The 25,257-nt window shown below is 37.1% G+C and overlaps 1 protein-coding gene across 1 annotated transcript in view; it reads right to left on the bottom strand.

The window, feature by feature from the left end:
• Positions 1 to 24,411, bottom strand: part of DOCK2 (dedicator of cytokinesis 2) — a 182,192-nt gene extending 157,781 nt beyond the window's left edge. Inside the window, exons 1-11 of the mRNA XM_068417297.1 lie at positions 24,357 to 24,411; positions 14,671 to 14,754; positions 11,627 to 11,667; positions 8,825 to 8,880; positions 8,569 to 8,665; positions 7,123 to 7,271; positions 4,919 to 5,054; positions 2,585 to 2,739; positions 1,866 to 1,947; positions 1,286 to 1,421; positions 624 to 699 (exon numbers count right to left, since the gene is read on the bottom strand). Coding sequence (XP_068273398.1) covers positions 624 to 699; positions 1,286 to 1,421; positions 1,866 to 1,947; positions 2,585 to 2,739; positions 4,919 to 5,054; positions 7,123 to 7,271; positions 8,569 to 8,665; positions 8,825 to 8,880; positions 11,627 to 11,667; positions 14,671 to 14,754; positions 24,357 to 24,411 — 1,067 coding nt within the window. The remainder of the gene's footprint in view (positions 1 to 623; positions 700 to 1,285; positions 1,422 to 1,865; positions 1,948 to 2,584; positions 2,740 to 4,918; positions 5,055 to 7,122; positions 7,272 to 8,568; positions 8,666 to 8,824; positions 8,881 to 11,626; positions 11,668 to 14,670; positions 14,755 to 24,356) is intronic.
• Positions 24,412 to 25,257: the final 846 nt, after the last annotated feature.

Below are 25,257 nucleotides of genomic sequence, written 5' to 3'. Positions count from 1 at the left end.
CACAACATGAAAGCATTCACCAACATGCCAGTCCAGTCCACTTTCCTGATAAATAGCCTGACAAACAAATGAACCTTGAATTTTTTTCAGCTACTTTTGAAGTTGGAAACAAATTCTCACATAACAAACGTGTTGGACCAAATTGTGAACAAGTGAAATAATAAACCAGTGTGTCAAATTTGGATCTTTCAGAATTAAATTTATTCTCCATAGTACAGAGCAGCAGTGCTATATAGAATGCAAACATGTTTCCAGTGAATACTGGCATCTATGCATTTGATCTGCAAGTATCACATTTTTAGGCAGCTGGTCTGGCATTTCTTTTGAAGAAATTACTGTTGAGTATGTATAACTATTTAACTTGGGTTTTGTTAAATAGGAGATGGTACCAGCTGCCTGAAGGAGCACATTCATAGAAACACACATTCATTTAAAACACTGTGTAAGCCCTGTCAAGTCTTAAGTACCTTTTAAAGTGATACTTAAATAATTAGCACTATTACAACATAAAATTATTAAAAGCAAAAATTATTCTTTCTTGAAATATTTCACAGATTGTTACAGCCAAAGTGATACAGAAATATTTTTGTGTGTATAAAAAAAGGTATCTGTGACTATCTTACGGGTGAAAGGGAATGAAATGCTGCTTTTCTTCATCACTTTCAGCTTTTCCTTTTATGATATCTGTAATATCCATAACTAGAAGAGCAGAAGAGAAATCATCAAAACACATAGTAGCATTACAAAATATTTCCTCTTATCTATGAATAATGTGCATTAATGTTCTTGTGCCTCAAGGTAAATACAGATTTTTCACTAGGAAGCAGTGTAGACCAACAGGGGTAGATTTGTGGGACAGAACATGTAGTACAAAGTCCTCACTACAAACATGTTGTTATGTAAAGGGAAAATTACTTCAGACTAGTTTTGGTCTAATCCTGCAAATACAGGTATGAGTGCATTGGTGGTGCTCTGGGGACATAATCATTGGTTTTATTTTATCTGCAAGAAATTCTATTATACTCTGGTACTGTGCTTTGCACTGCATAGCAGTAAGTGTGAATTATTAGGAAATTAAATTCCAAAGCACATTTCTGACCTGAGCTAAAGTGCTAATGTAGGTGCAGTCCTTATGAAGGACTTATGGACTTAAAAAATTAAATATGGAAGGTGGTTGATATAGCTATTTTGTATTGTGACATGTCTTGGTAGAGATTCTACGGTCCAGGGTTGGCAAGTCTCCCTGGGGTCCTGCTTCAGATATAGCACCGGAGACATCAGTTACCTGCCACTCCAAAAGGCCGCCTTAGTCCTTGTGTGTATTTCTTTGAGTTACTGTCTTTGAGATCCATCCTTCCAACTCGGACTATTTGACAAACTAAATAAATTTTATCTCTGCTAAGGTCTTTATTTCCAAGATCCTAAGATACAAACAAAAAAGAATTGAAATATTGCTTGAGAAAGAACCAAGTTGATGATAATAATTATTGAGCCTCAGTAATCAATGGAAAAAGAAAAAACACAAACTGAGCCCACAGAAAGGATGAAAAACCTGACAGTTTAAAGTTTGAAGAAAATATAAGGTAAGATAAATAGAGAAAATAGTAGCAATCAAGGGGCACAGCAGATTAAAAAAATGTCAAGTCATCAGTAAATTTATGAGGCAGCAAAATGATTTGAAGAAAGGATATTGAAGCACTGTCACTGCCTTAAAGCACTCAGTGAACGGTCATCTTGCTCTGTTTCTAAGATTACTTCTGCTTCCTTCTTTATCTTGCTCAGTCTTCAGGAGTTCTGATAGTGACCACAGAGAAGAGACAATGCAATTTGCAAATACGAAGTAAGGTAAACGGGAAGACACTTACTGTGAACACTACTTTAAGATTGTTGAGCATATCAATTTCCTTTGGAAAGCCTCTACTCCCCCATCTCACCAAGTAGTTCTCACTGTTTTGAAGATAAATATCTTATTGTCATGTGATTTAAAAATTCTTCCCTTTCACAGTACATTAAAAACCACAGTACATAACAAAGGTTGCATAACAGACAATAGTCTGTAGTGATTGTTTAAATCTCATACCAGACTAAAAGACAAGAAGAATGCTATACAAAATACCATCACTAAGTTTTGAAAAATAACTTGAACCTAAGACAGAATGGCACCTTTTTTGGAGGAAACATTACCATCATCAGTCTGTTTGATGGGAATACGCAACAGAATCTTAATCTATCTTTGAATTTATAAGTTACTCCCATTTTGTCCCCTTCTCCCTGTTTCATCACTTTACTCCAGACACCACAACGTTCCCCATCAAGAATAATCTCTTAAATTTGAAGTGGTCCCAGGCTTCTCCAAAATTCTGAAATGTTCAATCCAGGAACTACCTATCAAAATACTTGCAATCCTTTACCTTAAAATTCTTTAGTAGCCACCAACAACTAGATCTGTCCACACTTCCCTTTCCTTTTTGTTTTCTTCTTTTTATTTATATATTCTCTGCATTACTAGCATGTTGGCAACTGGTTTACTTCATCTTGGCTATCTCCTTTTGCTACTCCTTTGCAATTAAAAAAGAAAGCTTACCTTATAATTGTTAATTTCTGTGGATCATATAGGGACATAAAGAGTTCTGCATCCTCTCCAATTCGGCAAACAAAATTCCGCACAAAGACATATAGGCTGTGGGTGGGGGATGAAGACATTCGGGAGTACGACGCATAATCTGGTTGATCTTTTGACTACTCGGAAGAAGGAAAATCATTAGCTAGATCCATGAATTAAAATGGTGGGATACTACAAGTAGTTTCAATTTTTATCATGTGTAGCAGTAAAATAATAGAAAATTTGTATAAAAATACTTGTTTCCAGCAAATAAGCATTGCCCTGTATATTAATCTGAAAGACATTGCTTAATAATGCAAACATAACTAGCAAATAAGTTTCTGACCCTGTGCAATGCTTCACCAGTATATCAACATCCTTTTCTACTATGAAGCTAGAAAGTTAGCAGGTTAGAAAGTGCAGAAGTGACATAAGTATGCAAGATCCCACTTTCCTCTGCAGAGCCTTCAATGTATGCAAGGAGATAAAAAGCTCAGACTGGGTTCTTCAAAACACTGCACCCAGACTAGGGAGCTACCTCTGTGTGCAAATAATGAAAAAGCTTGATGCCTTAAATCAATCTTTTGCAGTATTTAGGGGACTTACTCAGTATGAGTAAGAGCTTCCTTTGTATGGGATTCTACGCATATTATCCTTTCCAGGTAGGTGTCTCCTTTTAGGAATGGAACAGGGATTACTTTTTTTATTAATATTTTATGAATATTTCCAAGGAACACAATAATTAAGCTGTTTCTCTTCCCTTCTCCCTTCACCTCCAGAAACCTTCATTTCTTGAAAATCTTACATATACTTTCATTCAGGAGAAAAGAGCCAGGTAAAGTTTCCCTCCTATATATGAATGTATCCAAAACAGTACCTCCCAAGAAAATCAGGCTGCTTTGAATGGAACTATTCTGAAGTCCTTTACTAAAATTTTGTGAAAGACTGTGCCTAAAAGATTTGAGAATATTTTTGCCAGGCTGTAAGAACTTAAACCCCTTTAGGAGAAGAGAGCAGGGAGTTGGACTCGATGATCCTTACTGGTCCTTTCCAACTTGAGATACTCTATGATTTTGAGACTTCCGTATCTTAGGCCAGTTCTTCAGCCACTGGGCAATTACATAAAGGGTGAAACATTATCATCACTTTTGAAGAGAAGAGAAAGTATCAGATCTTTTTTGAACACAGTAGGATGTAGCAGGAAGCCTACTATCCACATCGTAATGGGGTTTCAGTATGCTAGGAACACTAGCAAAACAAAATACACCTCTTTGAAGAGGAGACAAATAGCATGTCCTGAGATCAGGACACAGCTGAGCAGGTTCGCTGACAAAAAACAGGCTCCTAATTTCTACCAGCATCCCATTTTAACCACCTAAAACCAGCTACTTAACATTTGATAGCCTAAAGCTCTTTTTACCCATTGTTTGGCTGTATTTTTAAAACAAGTCAACACAGTCTATAGCAGACTGCCAAGTTTAGTTTTCCTTATATTGTCAGTAAATTACATTTTGATGTCTTGAAGCAAGACTTATTTAGTGACACTGATGAGAACAACTCATAAGGTGTTTTGCAGTGATATCTCATGGACCTTATTGAAGTGTCATGACAGCCCAACTTTTTTTTGGTCGAGTGTTTTACTTGCTTTATTACTATTTTCTCATGAATGAAGAAAAGAACCGATGTATCTTACAAGTCCCTGAACAGACTTAATATAGAAAAAGGTCAAGGAAGTGTAGTCACCTGCTTTGCTTTTTAAAAGATTAAATTAATGTACTCATCAGCTTTTCTTAGGCATGCTAACTTCTGGTGTCCACAAGATTATGCTGAGTTCACCTGAGTTCCTCTTTAGTGAGCTTAAGTTCTTCAGCTCCATCAGACTAAATAACAAGCAGCAACACATAGAAGACTACTAGTGTTGTCACAAGATCTTCTAAAACAGAGCTTTGGTTAGTCATAGCTTACAGCCTGAAGTCCAAGTATGTAACTGTTCACTATGTGAATCAGCCCATTAAGTAGCCCACAGACGGAATGAGAAGACATTTCTATTTAGAAATCCAAAAATGGATTTAGAACCAGCTTTAGACACAGGTTTTCAGCCTAGCCCACAGCGTGAATCCAGTGCACAAATGCAACTAACTCCATTTGAGGCTTAGCCATATTTATAACACATGAACATGAATCTACTCTTAGTTCAGTCAGAGGCAAAAGTTTCCACCAGCTTTTATGGTAGAAGGTTACATCCTTCAACCCTTGTACTGGTTTTTCCTTTTGGTTTTAGCAAAGGAAGCATTAAGTTTGGCCAGTCATTCCTACCATTTCCTCCTTAATTCGCTCAGTGATTTTATTAGTCGCTTCTTCATGTGCATGAAATAGGCTGATGACACTGGCTTTATCCGGATCCAAGATATTCCCATCTTCATCTCTAACTATTAGATCTAGCTCAAGTATCCTGTGAAAATACAAAGAGCATAATGGCAGGGTTATTTCCTTCTATAAAAATAAAGCTTAGAAATGTAACGCGCAAGGAGCTGCTTCAAGTTTTAAAGCAGTAAAGTAAGTTTAAATACATGCAACAGTATTTGATTGAAGAAAAATGTAACTAAACCCCACTATTTTCTTTTCAAGTTGTTGTATATTTATCCATTTTACAAATTTATAGTAATGTCATCAAGGCATTTAAATGCTTTTCACATAAAATAAATTCACTGTGTTCATCACGTCAAGCAGTCTTCATCTCTTTTGCTTTTTAACGTATAACCTTTGTAATCAAGAGGCGCAGATTTTTCCTGTTACCTTCTGCTTTTATGTTGCTCTCTTACTCTCCCAGTCCCGTTACTTAACTACTATGCTCTGTTCTCCTTTGCACACACACAAATCACGCCTTTTCTCCTTCCACTCTTTTTTTTTTTTCCCCTCAACATTCAAAACTCAAGTCTTACCTCCATACATCCTACATATTCTTGCCCAGTGTCATGGTGTCACCTCAGCCAAGAGATATCTTTTCTTGCCTGTCCAGGATCTCACTCCTCCATCCCCCTCTAAAATTGGTCTACTTCATGCCAGACTGTACCTTTCACAATTTCTGAAGTGTACTGCCTGCCCTTATGGCACTGTTAATGTGGTTTGAAGGAGTCTATATCAGACTGCAAGCCATCTTTCATCGCCTTATGTGATTATCTACAACATGTCCTGATTTGGTGTCCAATTTCCTCTCCCAGAATGACCTGCGCAGCCTCCATTGTCATTGCCTTTATTCCTTCTCCACAGTTTGGGAAGTTTCCTTCACACATCACAACTCAACCCCACACTTTCAGACACTTACAAATATTAGCCAGCTTGCACTTTTCCTTTATACAATCCCAAACCATTTTAAACATCCCCTCCACCCCTGCTCCTCTAAAGGAAGGAGCTTACTGTCTCATAATTTGGAAAGAAGAGAAGAGGGTGAAAACAAAAGCCTGAAAGCAAAGAAATGTTAGTGTTGTCTTAATCAGAGCTAGGATTGCTCTTTAAAATGCTCTTTGATTGGAGCATTTCAAAGTAAAATCTGTCTTGGAGTGATCATTCAGCTCACATAGTGTAGCAGGATACGTGTATTCCCATAGTGTGCTTTGTAAGAATATAATTTATCAGAAATCTGTGCACCCGAATCACAGTGAACAAGTTAAGAGTTTTGTAACCTCTCATGCCCATTGCTTATGTCTAGACAGAGGTAACTGAAGACTTTCAGCTGCATATAGGCCTTCAGGCCACAATAACCACAGCCATTTGCAGTAGCTAAATACAGTTTATAAGCAGCTTCCAGTGCCTATAAAGCCAATACTATGAAGATTTGTGAACAAAGCTCTCTCCCCTCCTTTAACAGATGGTGGAACACCACTCGACCCCACATAACCTCATTTTTGCCAAAAATGTGTTGTACTGCAGTGACTTTTCATTAGCAAGAAGCAGACAAGGCATTTTGTCAAAAAACTATTATATCCCTGGTAGTTTCACTTCTATTACCAGAACCAGAGTTCTGCCTTAAAAATCCCTAGTAAATTGGGATGGGGGAGGGTGGGGGGTGCCTTTAGCAAAGGCTCTATATACTTAAGACTTTTTAGACCTTTGCTATTCATCCACCACACTAAGGTTTCTCAGCACCACTTTCGAAGTGGGAGCATAACACTACTAGAGGTAGGCTGTGTTTGTGAAAGATGGACAAGTTTTGAGTCCCGAGTACACTGATATTATATGTATATAAAGCCCAGTTAATCTAACCTCAAATCTTTACAACTGACAAGCTCATATATCTGTAATTAACACATAAATTAATATTTTGAAAAAGCAATTTGCTATGAGAAGCCTCAACATGGTATAGGAATAAAGGGAGAAGTATTGAATCTTCCTTCTCAAACATTTTCATCTCATATGAATGAGTTACAAAACTGCAAACAGGAAAACTTTATCATCGTCTCTGTTCTAGCTGGGTGGTTTAAAATAAATCACGTTTTCCAGAAGCAACGTAGGCCACTTACTTGTTACCATAGTCAATTTTGGAAGTGACTTTCTGTTTCAGTTCTTTGAGTTCATCTTTTGGCAAAGTCCCGGACAGAAGCTGTGACCGCCACTCCATTAAGTCATACATCATAGACTGCACCTGCTGGAATCGCTCTTTCTTATTTGCCTAAGATATAAAAGAAAACAACAGGTTTCAAGCTTCAAGCTGAAGTGAAACATTGGTCTTGACAATTAAAGAATGTGTCATATTTAATGCTAAATGATTGCAGGAGCAAAAATCAGGCAAAGTACTGAGCCTGGCTTCCTTCCTTCCTCCTCTCGTGCCACAAATTGTTAAGGACAGAACCTCCCATGTGACTGTAAAGAAATGACATGAAATTTAAGCAGTTTGTATGGGGATAGGGAAATACGTTATTTTTGGTTTACTTAATTGTGCTGTTTTAAAATCCATTAACTAAGTCTCATCAAGAGAAAACATAGAAGCAATTTACTTCTCTATGAGATACTGATAAAAGCATGCTGGGAACAACTACATTTGACTGTGGTATTAATACATTTAAGAGAAAAGTGTGAGAACACATAGAAGTCACTAAAGCAGTTCCAGTGTCATTCACTGAAACAAGAGAAGTTTTAGTTGTTGACTTTAACAAGAGGAAGACTAAGAAGTGACATGTTTCAGAAGATATATTAATGAGGAAAAACTACACCATATTTAAGATTTCTTTGCCCCAACGGAGAAAAAGCAAAGTCCAATGTCTGGGATCCTGGAACAGTCAGTGCAAGTTGTTGAAACAGGTTATCCATTAGAAGAGACTAATCAGGTACTACAGAATTCACCATCTTTTAATGTTTTTCCAGTCAACACTTCAACCTAAGTCCGACAGCCAAAAATTCATAAACAAGTCACTAGAATCAGTAGGGATTAATGTAGGATTACAACATGCAAAATATCTATGATTATACAAATGTAAAAATTAGCCTTCTATCCTTCAAATTCAAATTTTACCTCTCAAGAGTCCAAGGACAGGCATAATATTGTAAGAAAGGTTTGGTGTCTGTGTAAAGGATGGTTGAGGCCTGCAAAAATATTTCAGGTCCAATTAAAATAAAAAGATAATTTTAAAAAAGGACTTCTACAGTTCTGTACTACACTGTGGGCATTACAAGCATTTGCCCAAGACCACCATGACTACAGGTTGCTTACTGACGAGGAACACAGATGCTGATGCAGTGGTCATTTTGACTAGTACCTCCGAATTCATTGCACTTTTATGTATTGGTAGAAGTGCTCACAGGAAAAAATTGGTTTTCTCCAAGGTGGAAAAAATATGTTTTTCTTTAAGAAATGTAAAATTAAGATATTGAAAGTAAAAAAACTGACTTCTTGAAATTGCCAATCGTTAATAGCGACATGCTCCCAGTAACCCTTGAACAACTTGTTCTAGCGTCCCAAAACATCATACCACATAGAGCTGTTTCCAGATGCTTCCCCATTCCCAGAGAGTAGTGGTAACTTCTTGAACTAAAGGAATTTCAGCAGGTGTTGTGTTTTCTGTATGTCTAGGAAAGAAAAGAACATTTAACACAATTAAAATGAAAAGAGTATCTGAGTTTCATGGGTTTATATTATAGTTATGGTGTTTAAGGCATATAAATGCCTTAAAACTCATTCTTTAGCAGACAAGATCCTTAATGTAATAAAACAGTTAAATTCAATACCTTTTCTTTTCAACAGTAACTTCCTTGATGTGGATGAAAGATTTAGGAAATATTCCCTGTTGAAGGAGAAAAAAAAAAATTACAATCCACTTTTGTTCTCCAAGAACATTTAAGTAACAAGTGAGAACTTTCCAGAACCCACTTGTACATTTTCTTCATAAAACTATGACTGTGAACATAGGCAGCAGGTAATTTGGAGATTGCAGTCTATCTAGTTTTCTGTCCAGCTATATACATTTCTGTTTGACAAATAATAGTTGTTTTGTCACGTCCTTTTCTACAAACATAGAATGCATAGAATTACATCTCTTCATAAGAAACACCATCTTCCACTCCCACCCCTCCATCTACTCCCCAAGAAAACAGCACATACAGTGTAAATACAGTAAAGAAGGATTTTCTCTGTGCATCAGCCCATACATTTCTCATTCCAGGAAAACAAATGCAGCCTAATTTAGATATCAGCTTGATTATCAAACCCAAAGAAAGATGCTGATATAGAATCATCACATCTAGTGAAAGAAATATTGGTAGGCAGTGGAAATCACTTGGGATGAATAGCAAAATGGCCACTGACATGGAGGATAGTAAACTCAAAGTTTACTTTGAAGCATAAGAGCCAAGAACACTGTGTTTAAAACACTAAAATTACTTTAAGAAAAGAGAAGGACGTTTCATTTGCAATGCACAAAGAAAGGAGACACTTAGTAAAGCCATAAGCTCTCAGCCCTCCTAGGTATATGTGGCACCACTGCAACTGAGATTATGGTCTCATTTTGTACTACCTAGGCCCATGCAGTAAGATACCCAGCGAGATGTAGCAAAGGAGGCACCAGATTTCATGACATTCTCAACATTTATTTTTTAATTGACCTGTGTAGAAAAAAAAAAAAAGTCACTAGACAAAATGATCTAATGTGATGTGTGTCCTTGCTCTACCACAGCTGAAATGTTTTAAGTCACCCTAAAGGAATGTTTGACCATCAATCTGTCCATGACAATCCTCACATTAACTAGCAAATCTAGTCTTGGTAATTAAGCTAGGTTCTTCTTGGATTCTTCTCTGTTCAATAACTGACATCTATACATGGTACTTTACAAAAAATCTCTCTCAATTAGATTTCAGCTTTTATAGCCATTTTCTTTTAGCACTGGATCTTAATCAAAACAGTCCTGTCTTATCGCTTCCACAGTTTTTCATCAAGATTTAAGTTCAAAAGAGTCCATGAAGAAGCAAAGTAAAAAAGGTCCCATTAATAGTAAATTTAGTGAAATCTTAGTATATGAAATTAATAATACTTCTTAAAACCTGTTATGCATGTTGACCTTGATGAAACACTGTAGCAATATTAAGAATTAGTTAAAAGGAAGTGGTTACTTCTGGTCAATATTTTCCCTTTTTAGTTTTAGACTAAATTTTAATAAATTAAAATTTTAATTAGAATAGACAGCAATAGCATTTTGAGCCAAAAGAAACATCAAAGGAGTATTTAAAACACAGTTAGAGTATTGGGCAGAATGGGAGGATGGTTAGCCATTCTCTCACATCCACCCTCAATTACTGCAGATCAAACAGCTGATAGTAACTGCTTTGGGTACCTCCCACTGAAATACTCTGCTGTATCAAGAACTTACAGTCAACTACCTTATCACTCATCTAGCTTCCACCTCACCTCATCTGCGATGAGCTAGAAATGGAAGCAAGCAAATAAGGTGTACTCTGCAGTTGTACTGGAGCTCATAGGGCATGAGAAACAACAGGTAGGAGTCTGGAGGAAACAATTATGCGTAATTATCACAAGTAATTATTCATTCCTCTGTCTTTTAGGTTGTGCAGTCATCGAGCAATGAAGTGAAATAGTAAATCAAGCATCTAATACTTCCAAAAGGAAACTAATCTATCTTACTATCACATACAGTTTGAAAATGACACTAATTAGTTGCTCTAAGTTAATGCAAGTTATTGCTAATACCTACAAGCCACTGAATACAAAACAAGAAAAAGGAGAAATAGAAAACTTAGGACTGTTCTGATTTTTTCTGATGGCATATTCTCTGCCAACAACTGTCCCTCTAGTCTCCAGATATCCCTTTTTAAGTGGCTGTGAAGGTTTTATACATCCTTTTTCCAGGCTACACAGAGAAGCAACTTCCATCAAACATTTTTACTGTAATACAGGCAAGAGTCTCTAACTTCAAATGCCTTTGCATTGCTGCTCCCTAAAAAAAATTTGATACTAAGAGCAAGTTTCAAAAGATGCTTTTCTTCTAGAAAGGAGCATTTTAAACTAAAAAGCAATTTTCTTGATACCTAACTCAGGAGTCATCATATCCAGGGTAAAAAGTATTCATTTGTGGCTTTCCATCTTTAGGTATAAGAATATTGACATTTTTAATTGATATTATTTTTGTACATTAGAGATATATTTAAGAATTTAAGCCTGATGGGAGCTGTTTAGCTTGAATGTAGCCTAAAGAATCCTTAGAAAAAAGTGCAGAAGCAGACACATCTAGCAGTAAATTAACTGAGAAAGTTCTTTCAAATGATGTCTTCAGTCTGTTAACCTGAAGGCACGGTAATTTTTTGTTCATTGATATGCTTGTCCCAGTCCTCACTTCTAATATTTACCAACATTGTCCATGACAAATGCTGATCATTTTATTCATCTTGAAAGGAAAGAGAATGGAGACAGCTGACTTCAGAGATCAGAACAGGACTACCTGATAAGAGATACTAAAAAATTCACTTTATGGGTTGATTTCTTAAAAATAGTCTCATAGGAATGAATAGCGTGATCTTACCTCTGATCCTTTATGTCTTACTAGATAACCCTTGTACCAATCTAAAAGGAAGAAAGAGTGCACTTAGTACGACAGAACATATGCATAAAAAAGCATATAATAAAGCCATGGTTTTTGTTTCATATAAGAACTATCTAACATTTTAAACATCGAGATGATTAAAAATTAATAGTTACTTAAAAAATACATAGATGAAAGTAAAGTGAATATCAGGCAGTATATTTAGCATGACTTGCACATTAGCAAGTATGATTATATGCTCTTTCTAGTCTTGCATAGTAAGTACAGATAATCTTACACAGAATGTAACACCCACACACATATAAAGGTAGGATAAGCTGTTCTGTAATGTATTCTGTAGCACACACACGTATATATCTCTCTCAACGAAGATTACTCATGGTACTGGATAGCTCAGGAAGCTCTTCCCTGTACTGTATTGGATTAATACTACACCTAGAACACAATTGGTTCTTATATATTCAACTTCCTTGACTGTAAGAGGAGTAAAGCCATCTTTCTGCCATAAGGAGTTATAGCTTTTGGACCCAACTCAAATAAACCGCTTTCTAGTGTAAAATTCATGTTAGAACCTCAAGCAAATGAAGGACTATTAGGAGGTTCTGCTGCATTCATAACTAGAAACCCCTTCTGAAAGGAAAGAGTGCAGTATTGCAGTAGTGGCAATTAAAATACTCATTCAGACTTTGTTCCATCTATGCCTCAGTTAAGTCACAATAAACTTCTACAAAGAACATAAAATGAAGAGTTCAACCTTACTAAATTACAGCAGAAGCCACGTACACTGTGCACACATTTCATCATGAAACATTACCTGCACAGCAACAATATTCAGCTCTGTTGAATACTACTTCTATTTCACCCCAAAGAAAGCATTTTTATGACTGAAAGTGTACACTTTCATGAACAGATATTATCTCTTCCCTACCAACTTTTCTGTCTCTCCATTTCTACCACAGCACAGGTATTTCAGTCATGCAAACAAAGCATAAAAAAACCTTCCCAAACCTCAAACAGTACTGAGAGAAAGGCAATGTTAAAAGTCAGAGTAGAATCACTGACCTCAAAGACAGACTCAGGACAGATTTGTTTCAGCTTTTTCAGCACAGGGATTTTATATCTTCTCAACAATAGAATTCCAACTTCTAAAATGGAATTATTTGCACATAGTCTCCAGTTTACAACCAAATGTGTAAAATCTATTTCATCCCATTTGCTTTGACTGCACATGCATGTTCTGTGTATATATTTTGTGCATGCAAAACAAACTAAAATAGCACAAAAACTGAGCTCAGGAAAAAAACCTGTTACTGTTGGTTACTCTTCAGCTGCAGCTGGCAGCATATCTTTAAGATATCTGATAAAAGATGAACCTCCTCACTTGCACAATATAAGATATTCCACTTCTTCATTGACAAATGTATTTCATAAAGCAAGCTACAACATAGTGTGTTAAGGGCAGAGGATTCAGAAAAGACTTTTAGATAAAAACAACCCCATAAGATCACCCCTCAACTTGCTAGGCTGGGCTGACAACTGATGTACCACAGCAGTCACAAACCTGAAATGCTGTTTCTGCAATTAACAGAGACAATATAGGGATGAAGAGGTTTCTGGTTTGCCAGTGTGTTTTTCCTTAGCCAAAATGTTTAGAATCAAGGCTTAAAGAATTATGTAGACCTTTCTTTTTTTTTTTTAGGAGAGGACACAAATATATACCTCTATACTCATGACTTTGAGAAATACATCTGTTGACTAATAGTCTAATGAGTGACATCAATATTTTCATTAATGCTTAGAGTTATTTAATTTCTCTTACAAAGAGAAGAAGGAAAAAAAATGCTCCAAAGCATTGGAGGTGTGTTTTCTCAGATGCTCTTCTCTCAAATACTTTGTTGTTTCCATGCAAAACAACCTGGAGCTCTATGAAATGGAATGGGCTGGGCTTAAACAGCTTCAGATTCTTTGCAGCCTTATGACCACAACATAGAAAATGTCTTTCAACACTGAGCTGTCTCTATACTGCATAATGCAGCAGTTGGCCTTTCTCTTTAACGTAAATACAGTTAATAAGATACAACTGACAGACAGTGGAAGTAGGTTGAAGAAGATAAATTTACAATACATTTTGAAAAGCTTGAAGCACTTTTAAGCTTTTTTAAGCTCTTACCTGGTCAAGAACATCACTGCAGACTGAAAATAAATTGCTATTACAATGACATTTGCAGATACCTGACTGTTGAGTTAGTAATAATAATTGCACCCTTGTTGCTTTATACTAATAAAAACTTAAGTAGCTCTGGCAGACTTGGGAGAAAATTCAGTCAGATTGTGAAGGTACAGATCGAATCAATACGGAGGAATATGCTATCACTACAGTGTCGACAATGATTTCAGCTTCACAAGTGTACAAAATTTTATGTTCGCTTATTCTTCTGCTGCTTGTATTTATTTTATGTTTATGCCAGCTGGTCAGATACCTCCACGTACTGACTACATAAGTTTGGATCAGCATATTGACTATCATGCATGACTTGCCTTGGACTTCTGCTGTTTAGCATGTTCACTAAGTTGGATGGCTTTCAGAAATGTTTCTATCATGTTGGCCCGCAGACTACTCTAACATACTAGATTTCCATCTTATGCTATAGGATGACTAGGGTGCTGAATATATCCTAGCAACAAGTATTTAGTTTAGAGGCAAAAATGTACTCCATTAAAACTTCAATCAAATCTAATGTAACTTCCACCAGGTATATTACAAGCTGGCATGAACTTCACAGACTGCATTCACCTTGTGACTTCCTCATTTGATAATGGCTTCCCAAAAAAACCACATGTACTGTAACATTTCTGATTTTGGCTCTCCAAAAATGAATAGGTTCTTCCTCAAAATAGAACACCACCACCAATACAAATAAGAGCATTAGACAACTAATTATGTAACATGGGCAATTGCTGTCAAGTAAAAGGATTAAGTTATTCACACAGAGAAACCTATAGCCTGAAGGCAACTGACTTACCTTCACAGGACTCCAAGATATGGACCACATCACCAATCTGTAGAGGTAGTTGTGGTATTCCTGTACCTTTGAAATTGTATATAGCTGAAAAATTAAAGGATGAAAATACTGTTTTTCAATACAGCCATACAGTACAGTTAAACTGAAAAATACACATGGTTATTAAGATTCTCATACTAGGATAAACACACTAGAATAAACAAACAGAACTATAATTCTATCAAGAAGCTTCATCTGTTACCATTACTTAATCTCTTTTCTTGTGAAAATGCAGAGGTGTTGAAAATGGCCAGTGCTGAAAACAAAAAACCCCAGCACATGCATGAAAACAAGCTATTATTAACAACTGCTCTGCACAGGATTTAAGAGCACCTGTTTAGATGCAGGTCTTCAATATATACACGTTCATTGTGCTGGAGAATCGTTAGTCTACTGGTCTAAGAGTTTAAGTGCACAGTTTACAGGAATTTATGGCTACGCTGGTGAGAAGTGGCGCAGAGACACATGTGAAAGCTGAATTTACTGAATTCTTTCCTGGGTTTAGATGCTTCATCTTAACATGAAACTGTGTTTCATATGGAAACAGTAGAAAGGTTTGTAATTTTCTCTATTTAATCACTCTGAAAAGAACACAGGAGCAGCGGATTTTAGAAGTGTTCTAATCAGAAGCTTATCTCTGTGTGGTTAAGAAACAGCTAAGTTTCAGAGAGAATTCAAGAAAATAAGCTTCTTCACGAGTTCGTACATTCTAGGGCTACAGGATGTGGGCTGCTATGGTAAGCATTTGTTTCACGGGCTTGGTTATAGACTTTTACAATAGTATTACAGGGTAGAAGTGGTTATTGAAGCTAGTATCACACAGGGAAACGGATTAAAATATCACAGAATCACAGAACCGTTGGGGTTGAAAGGGACCTCTGGAGATCATCTAGTCTAAACCCCTGCCAAAGCAGGTTTACCTAGAGCACGTTGCACAGGGTCACATCCTAGGAATACACGTAAGCCTGAAACCACAATTAAACTGTACAAGTAGGAACAGTACAGCAGCTACTAACCATGATCTCTGTAGCGCAGTAAAGATATCAGTCAGCAGAGTTTTCTTCCTTTTCTCATGACAGTGTCCCGATCCATCCACACATACAGAGCATCCCAGCTTGCAGTATTTTGGACTGATCTAGTAAGCTGAACCTATCTTCAGTGTATTCCTGCATTCCTTTTGCTCCCCCCTCCAGGCTTCTAAAGTAGAATATTAATTTCTGCTAGGCAAAAATGTATACTAATGACACATTTTACTTGTACATTTTACTTAAAATTATGTCTAAATCCCCAAATTAAATTGCCTTTCATGAAAATACCTAAGGTAGGAGTGTAGAGCTAAATAGATTGACGCTCTTCACTTTTTCAAGTGTTCCATAAATTGTGTTTCTTGTTTCTTTTGCCATCATTATATTCATTATATTTCTGGAACAGAAATTAGAAGGAATTTCAGATTTAATTAAGAGGCTTATTGGACCAAAAATAAGTTCTTATTTTTGTTGACATGAAGAGGCTTTCCCACCAGTTCCTCCTCCTGGTTGGGTAGAGCAGTGCTTGAATTGTTAAATATAAGGGGAAGGAGAAAAAAGAAAAAAAAACCCCACAACTTGAAGCGAGGTTCTTCTGTCCAGATTCAGCCATTTTTTTAAGAGAATCTTGAAGGCACTTCCTCAGTGATCCTCAGAGAGCTGCCTTAGCTCAAGAAACAAATTGAATTTACGTAGTAGGTGTGTATAGTAGATGTGTAGTTATGTTCTGACTGGCTTCTTTTCATTAGTCTTAACGCAGATTTCAAGAAATGGAAAATAGCAAACAACCCTCCTAAGTTACCATGACTTTTAAAAATGTTTCCACAGGAGTGTTTGTGGGGGTGTGCGTGTGCTCGTACTGTTTTCCTGAAATGTCCATACAGATTAAGAATACTGTTGACTAGTATATGCTTTATATTTCAAAATACACACTGCTCTACCTGCAGTTGTATTTGTCTCAAAATATAAATGCAAATTACTGAGTCATAGATTCACATTGCATATGGGGTTTGCTCTCAAAAACTTCATTTGACAGCAATTAACATTGAAAAGTGCAGTAACAAACTGACAAAGGAAGTGGCTATATCAGCTAAGACTTTTCTAAATGAGTAAGTGGAAACTTAATAAGGTTTTACTGTAGAATTTGGATTGTTTGGTAGGATGAGTTTAACAAACTCCTTTACCAAGTTTTAAGCTATAGACCTATCCAGACATTTTACGATAAGAAGTTATCTCACATATACCATTGCAAAAAGCTATAAACATCAAACAACCTAATACCATCAGCTACATCCAGATGTATTATCTACAGCACCAGACCGCTTACCTATCACATCTGCTAATTTTTTAATTATTAACTGTGAACGAAAATTTGACTATTATGTCTTCTGTCGGCTGTAACTGATACAATTTCCCTTACAAACTGTGACCCCCTTATATTGCAAGTATCACCTCAGAGTTCACCAGCCAAGAGGAGGGTTCCCTTTCCTCCACCCTCTGTTGAGATCTTTGGGGTTGTGTGTGTGCAGTTTTGTGCGCACAAACACATATTTCATTTATTTTGCTTTTCAAAAATAGTATGTGAAAGACCTGTATGGAGTTAAAGATTTCTTGGTAGGATACTCACCACAGTTTGTTTTTTTGGTTTGGGGTTTTTTTTTGTTTTGTTGGGTTTTGGTTTTCTAAATAAACTCTCTGGTCAGTAGAAATAAAGGCCCCTTCAAATCACTCTGAAGAATGTTCTGCCACTCCACTCCCTGGCATCCTCTATCCCAGCCATAAATACAAAGGGAGACAATATCCTCAAGGCACAGAAGGTGGCCTGCTTGAAGACCCCAGCATTCGTTCTAAATCCCAATAGCAATTACTGACCTCAAGAACAACTGATGTCACGGCAATAGGATTAGTAGGAGAGATTTGGACAGCATATGCCCTCTCCAGCAGCCAGCATCAGGCTAAGGTGTTCCCATCCATAGCATACCTGTACACAGATGCTGTCGGATTCTCCCTGAACAGCAGAGACAATGCCCAGGAACTCCAGCCTTAAGACAGTGTTCCTAAATATGGACTTTACAGTTCATTGAGAATACAGTTAGCAAATTTCCCCCCAGGTCAGCAAAGAATAAAACCTATCTTTTTAGAGCTCTCCATAACCTCAGTGGTAATTTTATAGCAGGACACACACACCCACCCACCACACAGAAAACAAACAAAAACCCCAATGCAAAACCCCCTTAGATTCCAGGTGTTTGTTTTAGCTCCGTCAGGAGATGAGCTGAAAGCCAGAACACCACAACAATACTGCTTCAGAAAGCAAGCCTAAGAAATGCCAGGTCAAACTGCTAACATAGAAGATTTTCCAAACTTAACTCTTCTCAAGCACAAGTGGGCTTTGAATTGTACCTCAGGAAGATGGAAGCAATTCCCATCATTCCCACGAAGCACACCCAAAGAATCCTTTCTTGTTCAGCCAAACAATACATGGTGTAAAGACAGTTACTCTGAGAAGTTTCCATGTCTAATTTTATCACTCTCACGCGTTCAGCCACCCAGAGTGTAAGTGCAACATCTACCAGTGTCCATCTCAGTAGCAAAAAATGACTATGAAGGCTGAAGAAAATTCCTCTGTTTCCATTTAATTCCTACGTATCTATTAAAGCCAGAGCTGTCAGATATGATATGCACATTCCCCCCACTAGATATATACATGTTTATGCTGTTGAATATATGCCTGACTACGAAGCCTGTTTCATTAAGCCACGTAGGTATGTACATGTTTTCCCAAGTAGAGTAATGAAAATCTGCAGAGGACATTTCACTTGACATTCTAAGACACAAGGTAAATGAAACAGTCACTCTTTGTTCAGAGTAGGATTCTGGTTAAAATATAAATTCAAACAACCACAGACTGAGATAGAAGCACAGTTAACATTTTGTAATTTCAATTATATGCCCTCAATTCAGAAGATGACAAGCAGCAAAAAAATGTATACTTCGTACCTTGTTTGGGAACATTCACACACAAAACACTCTAGAGAACTCACAGTAGTGCAGGTAACAGAATCCCTTCCTCAAAAAGCTAGATTTCCTCAGTATTCATATACTCCAAAAACAGAGATTCTTGCTATTCACATGGTTAGACTGTAAGCTAATGCAAGATGGGAATGGTGAGCAAGGAAAGGCCCCCACAGATCTGCAACACTGAAGACATTTATTGTCCTAATCCTCCTACCTGTCTTTCCTGCCTGTTTTCCTTCATATGAAGTCCCTGCTCTGTTCTTTATAACAAATACAAGTATTACATCGTTTTGTTTTTGAGACTCACCTTTTAGTAATAAGCCATGTTTCAAGTTGGTTTACTTGGCTACTTTCCACCCTTCCACTTAAACAGAATTTGAAAAAAATTTCCAAGGTATAGCTTTGCTGAACCAGCTCTTAATTTCACTTTACCTTAATAGGAGGACTATCTGGAATGATTTTTATGTAATAACTCAAAGTGTTTTGCATATTCAAACACTTTCTAATGAGTAGCCTCAGCAAGAATCCTGTTCCATTTTATTTTTGAAATATTACAGCTCTACTTTTATGTAGTAATGTAAAAGTAGTACCTTCTTTCCTTACAGATCAATTCTTTGTATTCAATTACCATTTTCTTCTCATGAAACCAGGGTGAAATTACTCAGTAAGGACACTGACAAATCTTACGTGAAAATATTATGCAGTCCTAACAGGACTTCTTGAGTTCTGGAAAGAAACCTGTAAAATTTGTGTTCCAGTATTCTGAGTTAAGGATCTCCCTTTAAATCTCACAGAGCAAGTGTCCTGTAACGAACATGACGTGGATGCAGTTCTAATGAATATTTCGCAGGTCAGAGACATGTACCAAAGCTCAAGGTGGGTTAGAGGCAAGTTTAATTAATTGCAAGCCATGCTCAGCAAAGGGTAACTCCTCAGTTCTCAGATAACATTCTTCACATATGCTTAACCTTGGGACCAGATGGAGGTTTTAGCTGACTTGAGCTACTTATTTTCCTTCTTAAACACAATAAAGCCAGTTTAAGAACCAGGAAGTTCTAACATACCCAACTAGTTACTGTTTCTGATTCTTTACCTTTTCATAGGAAATAAGAGCATGGTCATTTCTCTTTGAAGTCTTTATGAAGAACAGAGGTTTTAACTGTGCTTTTTCCTTTTCATGAAAGATTGTGGAGCTTTGTCTTCATCTTACTTCAGTTTGCCTTTTACAGTGAGCTATACTTCACGAAACTGGTGTTATTTCCCAAGCAGCTGAAACAGTCTTTTAGGTTCAGGGGCTGTATTTCATGAAGTAGGCAACCTACCCTGAACAAAGCTCTGTCTCCTTTACAGCTCAATCTACACAGATTTCACATGGATGTAAATTAATTTTCAGAGGTCTTCAGCAGATGAAATCAGACCAGCCAGTCACAGCCCTTTGCACTCAGGCTTGGCATATGCTTTTCTACAGTTTCAAAGAAGTCACCTAGTCCTCTCCTCCCCACAACTTATGCTTCAAATCAACAAATACCCATTTTCAGATTTAGCAGTACAGGAGTAAATCTGACACTTGAATTTAGCGTGCCAACATAATTTTTCACCAGCTCGTAACTTTTTCAGAATAGTTATAAACTGAAACTAGTGATAGTTTCCTCAAGGTCTGAGCAGATTTCAAACACTTTTCATCTTGCACCTTACTAGGTAGCTGTCACCCCAAACCACTAGCCTACCATGACTTTTCTGTCTTGTACCATCTGTAAAAGTAGCACACATTTATGTTGGGAATGCTTCCAGGCTAAGAACAAGCTTCATGTGTAAAATCAGGAATATGGTTTCCAAGCACAAAGCTGAATATCAGCTATCTGGAGTATCCTATTTAATTAAGGAAAATACAGAAGTGTGCACATAGCCTGCATTCTAGCATAACCAAGAGTCTCAGCTGGGATTGTGTGGTCTTCCAAATCAGCTGCAAAAGCAGAAATGGAACACTCCCTACTGAAGACAACCTACAAGAAAATTCCGTGTATGAGTACTTGTATAACTAGTATTCTGTGTTGTTGGAAAGTCCGTTTGATTATTGTTCTAATTTTCCTTATTCTGCCTTTGCAATAGACTAAACCACAGATATAGCTATGATTGGGATTTTTTACACACAAGTATAAAAAGTCTTATAATACGATGTTTAATAGAAAAACCTTCTTTAACCCAGGAAATGGACTTTCTTGGGGTGAGCAGAGAAACAGCAAGTGGTAATACGACCACCACACATGATGGCACAGCTTGCACAGACTCTCTTTTACATCCAAATCACATGTGCTTGTAGCCTAGAACAGCAGGGAAACAAGCACAGGGTGAAGGCAATCCCACCAGGTCTGCAATGTCAGTTCTCCCCAGTGACCTACTATAGATCTTAATTATGATGTTCTGTTTTGGACTTCCCATTGGAAAGCAAAATCATACCTGCCCTTCCTCAAGGAGCAGTTCAGCATGCACAGAGGACACATCTCAAACAATTTGTAGAGCAGCGCAATAATTGGTTATGGCTATGGTAACAACAGTAGAGAGAATGTATATTTAAAGTACACACAACAATGTTAAAGAGCTACTGTGATTTTCCAGCTTTTAAATGCTTTGTGTCATGGGTTCCTTAAGATTAATATCTGTCTGCCACAAATTTTACAAATTAAATACATTTACCCTAAGCCTCACAGCCATAAAACTTAAAGAATTAGGCCTACTGTTTATAGAAATAATCTTATTTGTCCTGGTATTAGTCCTGCACAAGCAAGGTTGTACAGTCTTTCTTCTTGAGTAAGTTACTTCATGGCTAACCAGGTTTACTTTTTTTTTTAAGCATACAAAGGAAAAGGTATCATCTTTGAGAATTGTCAGTGTGTAAAGCGGGAGTCCATCTGCTGCTTCACAAACTGGATATATCCCTTCTTTACCTGTTTAAAGGAAATGTATCAAAGCTTTTATAAATTTGTTGTCTGCTTTTAAACACTAGCAGAGTTCCTTAAAGATACAGAAAATCAGTTGCACCATTTCCTTTCGGTGCACTTGATAATCCCTTCTCATTATTCATGCTGTCTGCAGATTTCTTTTAGTCAAACAGTGGCTGTTTGCTTCTTTGAGCTGATCTCAGCAGTAGGTCGAGTGCTAAATGGCTTTGTCTTAATTTGCAGCAGGAAATTAATTTTAAAAACTTGCAAATTAAAAAAAAAAAGGAATTTTATTTTGCCCTCATCTTCACTCTTCCTGACACAAAACTACCACTGATGTCCTAAAAGCTTATATGACAGCAAGTTACTCTTTCAGTTAGTTCTAACTCCTGGTCCACAAGTTACGGGTCACTGTGTTGGCACCTGGAAACTTCCCAGGTCTCAGGACTCCTCGTCCACATGATACAACAGATTGCAGAGTATTCAGTGAAGTGACTAACGTAATCCAAATGTGTCTTTAGCACATGAGCAGTTGTAACAATCAAACTGCTTATGCTAAGACCTTTTTCAAGAATTCCAGTCTCTGTTGTAAACCCAAATACCAGACTGAAGGAGACAACAGTCTTGTCAGGGAGATGGGTGAGAAAAGGAAAAGCAGTATTTCTAGTAGACTACATTTCAGAAAGGAATACCTGTACATAGTAGTGGTTGCACTGGTATCACTACGAGCTACACATAGTACCTATTCACTCTAAAATGAGAGTGCCATACTTGTTAGAGCTGACACTATTGAAGAGCAAGAGCACTGGTCCACTGCCAGATCAAATAAAACCTAGTCCTTCTAGGTTTTTGAAAATTCCTGAATTTGTGTTGTCTCTATGGCACTTTAAACTTAACAGTATTAAAATACTGCCATTAAATGTTATTTTCTATTATTTGCTTTCTTTTCATGCACTATAGTAAGTGTTCATGATAAATAATTCAGTTAAAAGCTTACTATTTTGAAATAAATTTCTTTGATCAGAGGCAGAAAAAACTACTGCTGTACCAAGTTGCATATTCTGAATATTATATCTTAAGTCAAATAGTGCAGTGAATTGTTCAATCAAAATGCATTGTAGTCTTCATGAAAACAAACTTCACTGGATTGTCATTAGTTTATCAAGTAATATATTTCACAAGATGGTTTTTATTACATGTGGTTTGCTGTACCTTTCAAATACCATAGAGAGTTCTATATTATACTAGTTTTTCAGTGATCGTACTGGCTATGAAGTTACAAACAGGCAAAACCTCACCGTAAACAAAGCACGGCAGACTGACTGTTGAACAAACGACAGATCACAACTGAGGGCCTTTTCAGGGGACATGCATTGGTCAAATCCAGTAGATTGGTCCACTGCAGGGGGATGTGCACAAAAATCACTAGCCTACATCACACTTAACATCAAGTCAGGTTATTTAGCCCCCATAATGTTAAAAATACTAGTGCAAGAATTTTTTGTAATTACATGAAACTCACCCTGACCTAAAATGCTCCCTGCAAAAAGCTGCTACAAGGGAAGCTTGTTTTATATTATTCCGGTGAATAACTGATTAGCATCTAGTACTTATATCCATGTGAGATAACATCCGTCACGAGTATATGGATACAGAGACCACATCCAGCAAATCCAGTCATTCTCCCAAATCAATAGCTTTCAAAAAACAAGTGCAAAAACAAAGTCCTTTCTACTACTTGTAAAACTGAAACATAAAATATTTACAGCCTTTATTTTGAAATACAAACTGCCACCAGAACAGGCTACTTCCATTTCACAATTCTGCCACTGCTGCACATGGAAGTTGAACAGGAAGACATTCTTTTCCTCTTAATTCCTTCATGATTCATTTTATTTCAAGAAGCCAGTTGGGTGGGGTTTTTTGTTTTTAATGCATATCACAAAATATTATGGTCTTCTGAAAACAAAAAAAAAAGTCTTTTAGAAGAATTTGGGCATTCCAGATTAATAACTATGCACTAGAAAGTAAAATAAAATATAAGTAGTACAAGATTAACTGTCTTCTGTACTGAGAACCTGCAGTTAACTCGAGCACGACATTTTTTTCAAGTGCTTCAGCTTTGATTCCTAATTTTAAGGTATTTTTTCAAACAATTCAGTCCTTTATGCAAGTTAACATCATTCATTTTAAGAAGTAGTGATGTTGGAAGATGACTTTCCTTCCAAAAATTATTACTTACAGAAAAACCTGTATAGGAGGTGGTAACACTAACCTCAAGTGACAGTCTCTTAGAAGCAACTGTAGGATTCCCCTTCCCCTACATTTGTTCCCCATTACTTCTAGCTACTACTTGTTGTACAACATACTACTTATTCAATCTGTTTCTGAAATATTGAGGTGCATTTTACTGTGAGAGTTCAAGATTGGAGAGGGGTGGGTGCGTGTGGTGGGGTGGAAGGGTTACATCTCCCAAGCTGACGCTCATGTACTTCTTGTCATTCTGTTCAAAAGATTAAAACTTTGTATGACATTGATCATTTCAATTAAGCCACCGTGGTAGAGTGGAGGGTGTTAACTCAGCACACTAGAGAAAACACCTGCCCACATCCTGTTCAGAAGTTAGGAAGACAAAACTCAAATGGCAGTTTACTAAGTTACATACCCACGCCACTCTTCTTGTCTGTCTTGTGCCATCTCGCCATCACATGTGAATCCATGAGGCTCCGAAGGATGCCCACCACCAAGGAAACCAAGATTTCTAGGACACCGGCTTGAAGATGGGTAACAAACAACAGCACTGGAAGCAAGATGTTTCCCAGCTGCTGTCAGTGAGGACTAGCAGGCAGGCTGAGGCAGCTGCGAGGGTTCTGCGAGATTTGCTGCTGTTCTGAGCTTCCTTCCTCTTTTCTCAACTCAAGATATTGTACCCCAGTGTCATGGGGGAGGGGAATCCCAAACTGGGTGTTTCTGTTGCATGATACTGGCTGTAACACCTAAGCAGACAAAGAGGAGAAAAACCACCCCGATCCTCTCCTGCACCATCCCTAAACTTAATTTAAAAAATAAAATAAAAATCCAAACAAAAAATGCATTAAAAGATTTACTGTTTCTTTATCTCCTGCTCAGTACAACAAAGTCACATGACAATCCTGTCCTCTGGATATTACATTGCAACTTCACAATCATTGTTTATCAAAACTTAACAGTGCTGTGCTACATCCGTCAGGATATTTTTGATAACACATGACATGTCAGTTCTTGATTTTAACCAGCAATCATGAGAAGCACAGACTGCCAGTCTGTCTCATTGCACATGGAATTTGGATACCTATTTCTGGAGGAAAACCACCTTAAACTTTACCACAGAATTGCCTGAATGCCTTAATCTTAACCATGTCTACCTAATAGCTTAGCAAAAGGTTTTAGCTAGTTACTTTTTTAGCTAGTTATTTCCCCCCCTAAAGTAACATGGAAATTCATGTTACGTTCATTGAAGCGAGCTAGATGCTGAGCAACTCAGATTATCTGCATCTACAATCAGCTTCCTCTAGAGTTCTAGATCT

Source organism: Nyctibius grandis, chromosome 22 (assembly GCF_013368605.1).
Source record: "Nyctibius grandis isolate bNycGra1 chromosome 22, bNycGra1.pri, whole genome shotgun sequence".
In the NCBI taxonomy this organism is placed as follows: domain Eukaryota; kingdom Metazoa; phylum Chordata; class Aves; order Nyctibiiformes; family Nyctibiidae; genus Nyctibius; species Nyctibius grandis.
The sequence above is the reverse complement of the archived record's forward strand: the minus strand, read 5'-3'. Positions and strand labels throughout refer to the sequence as shown.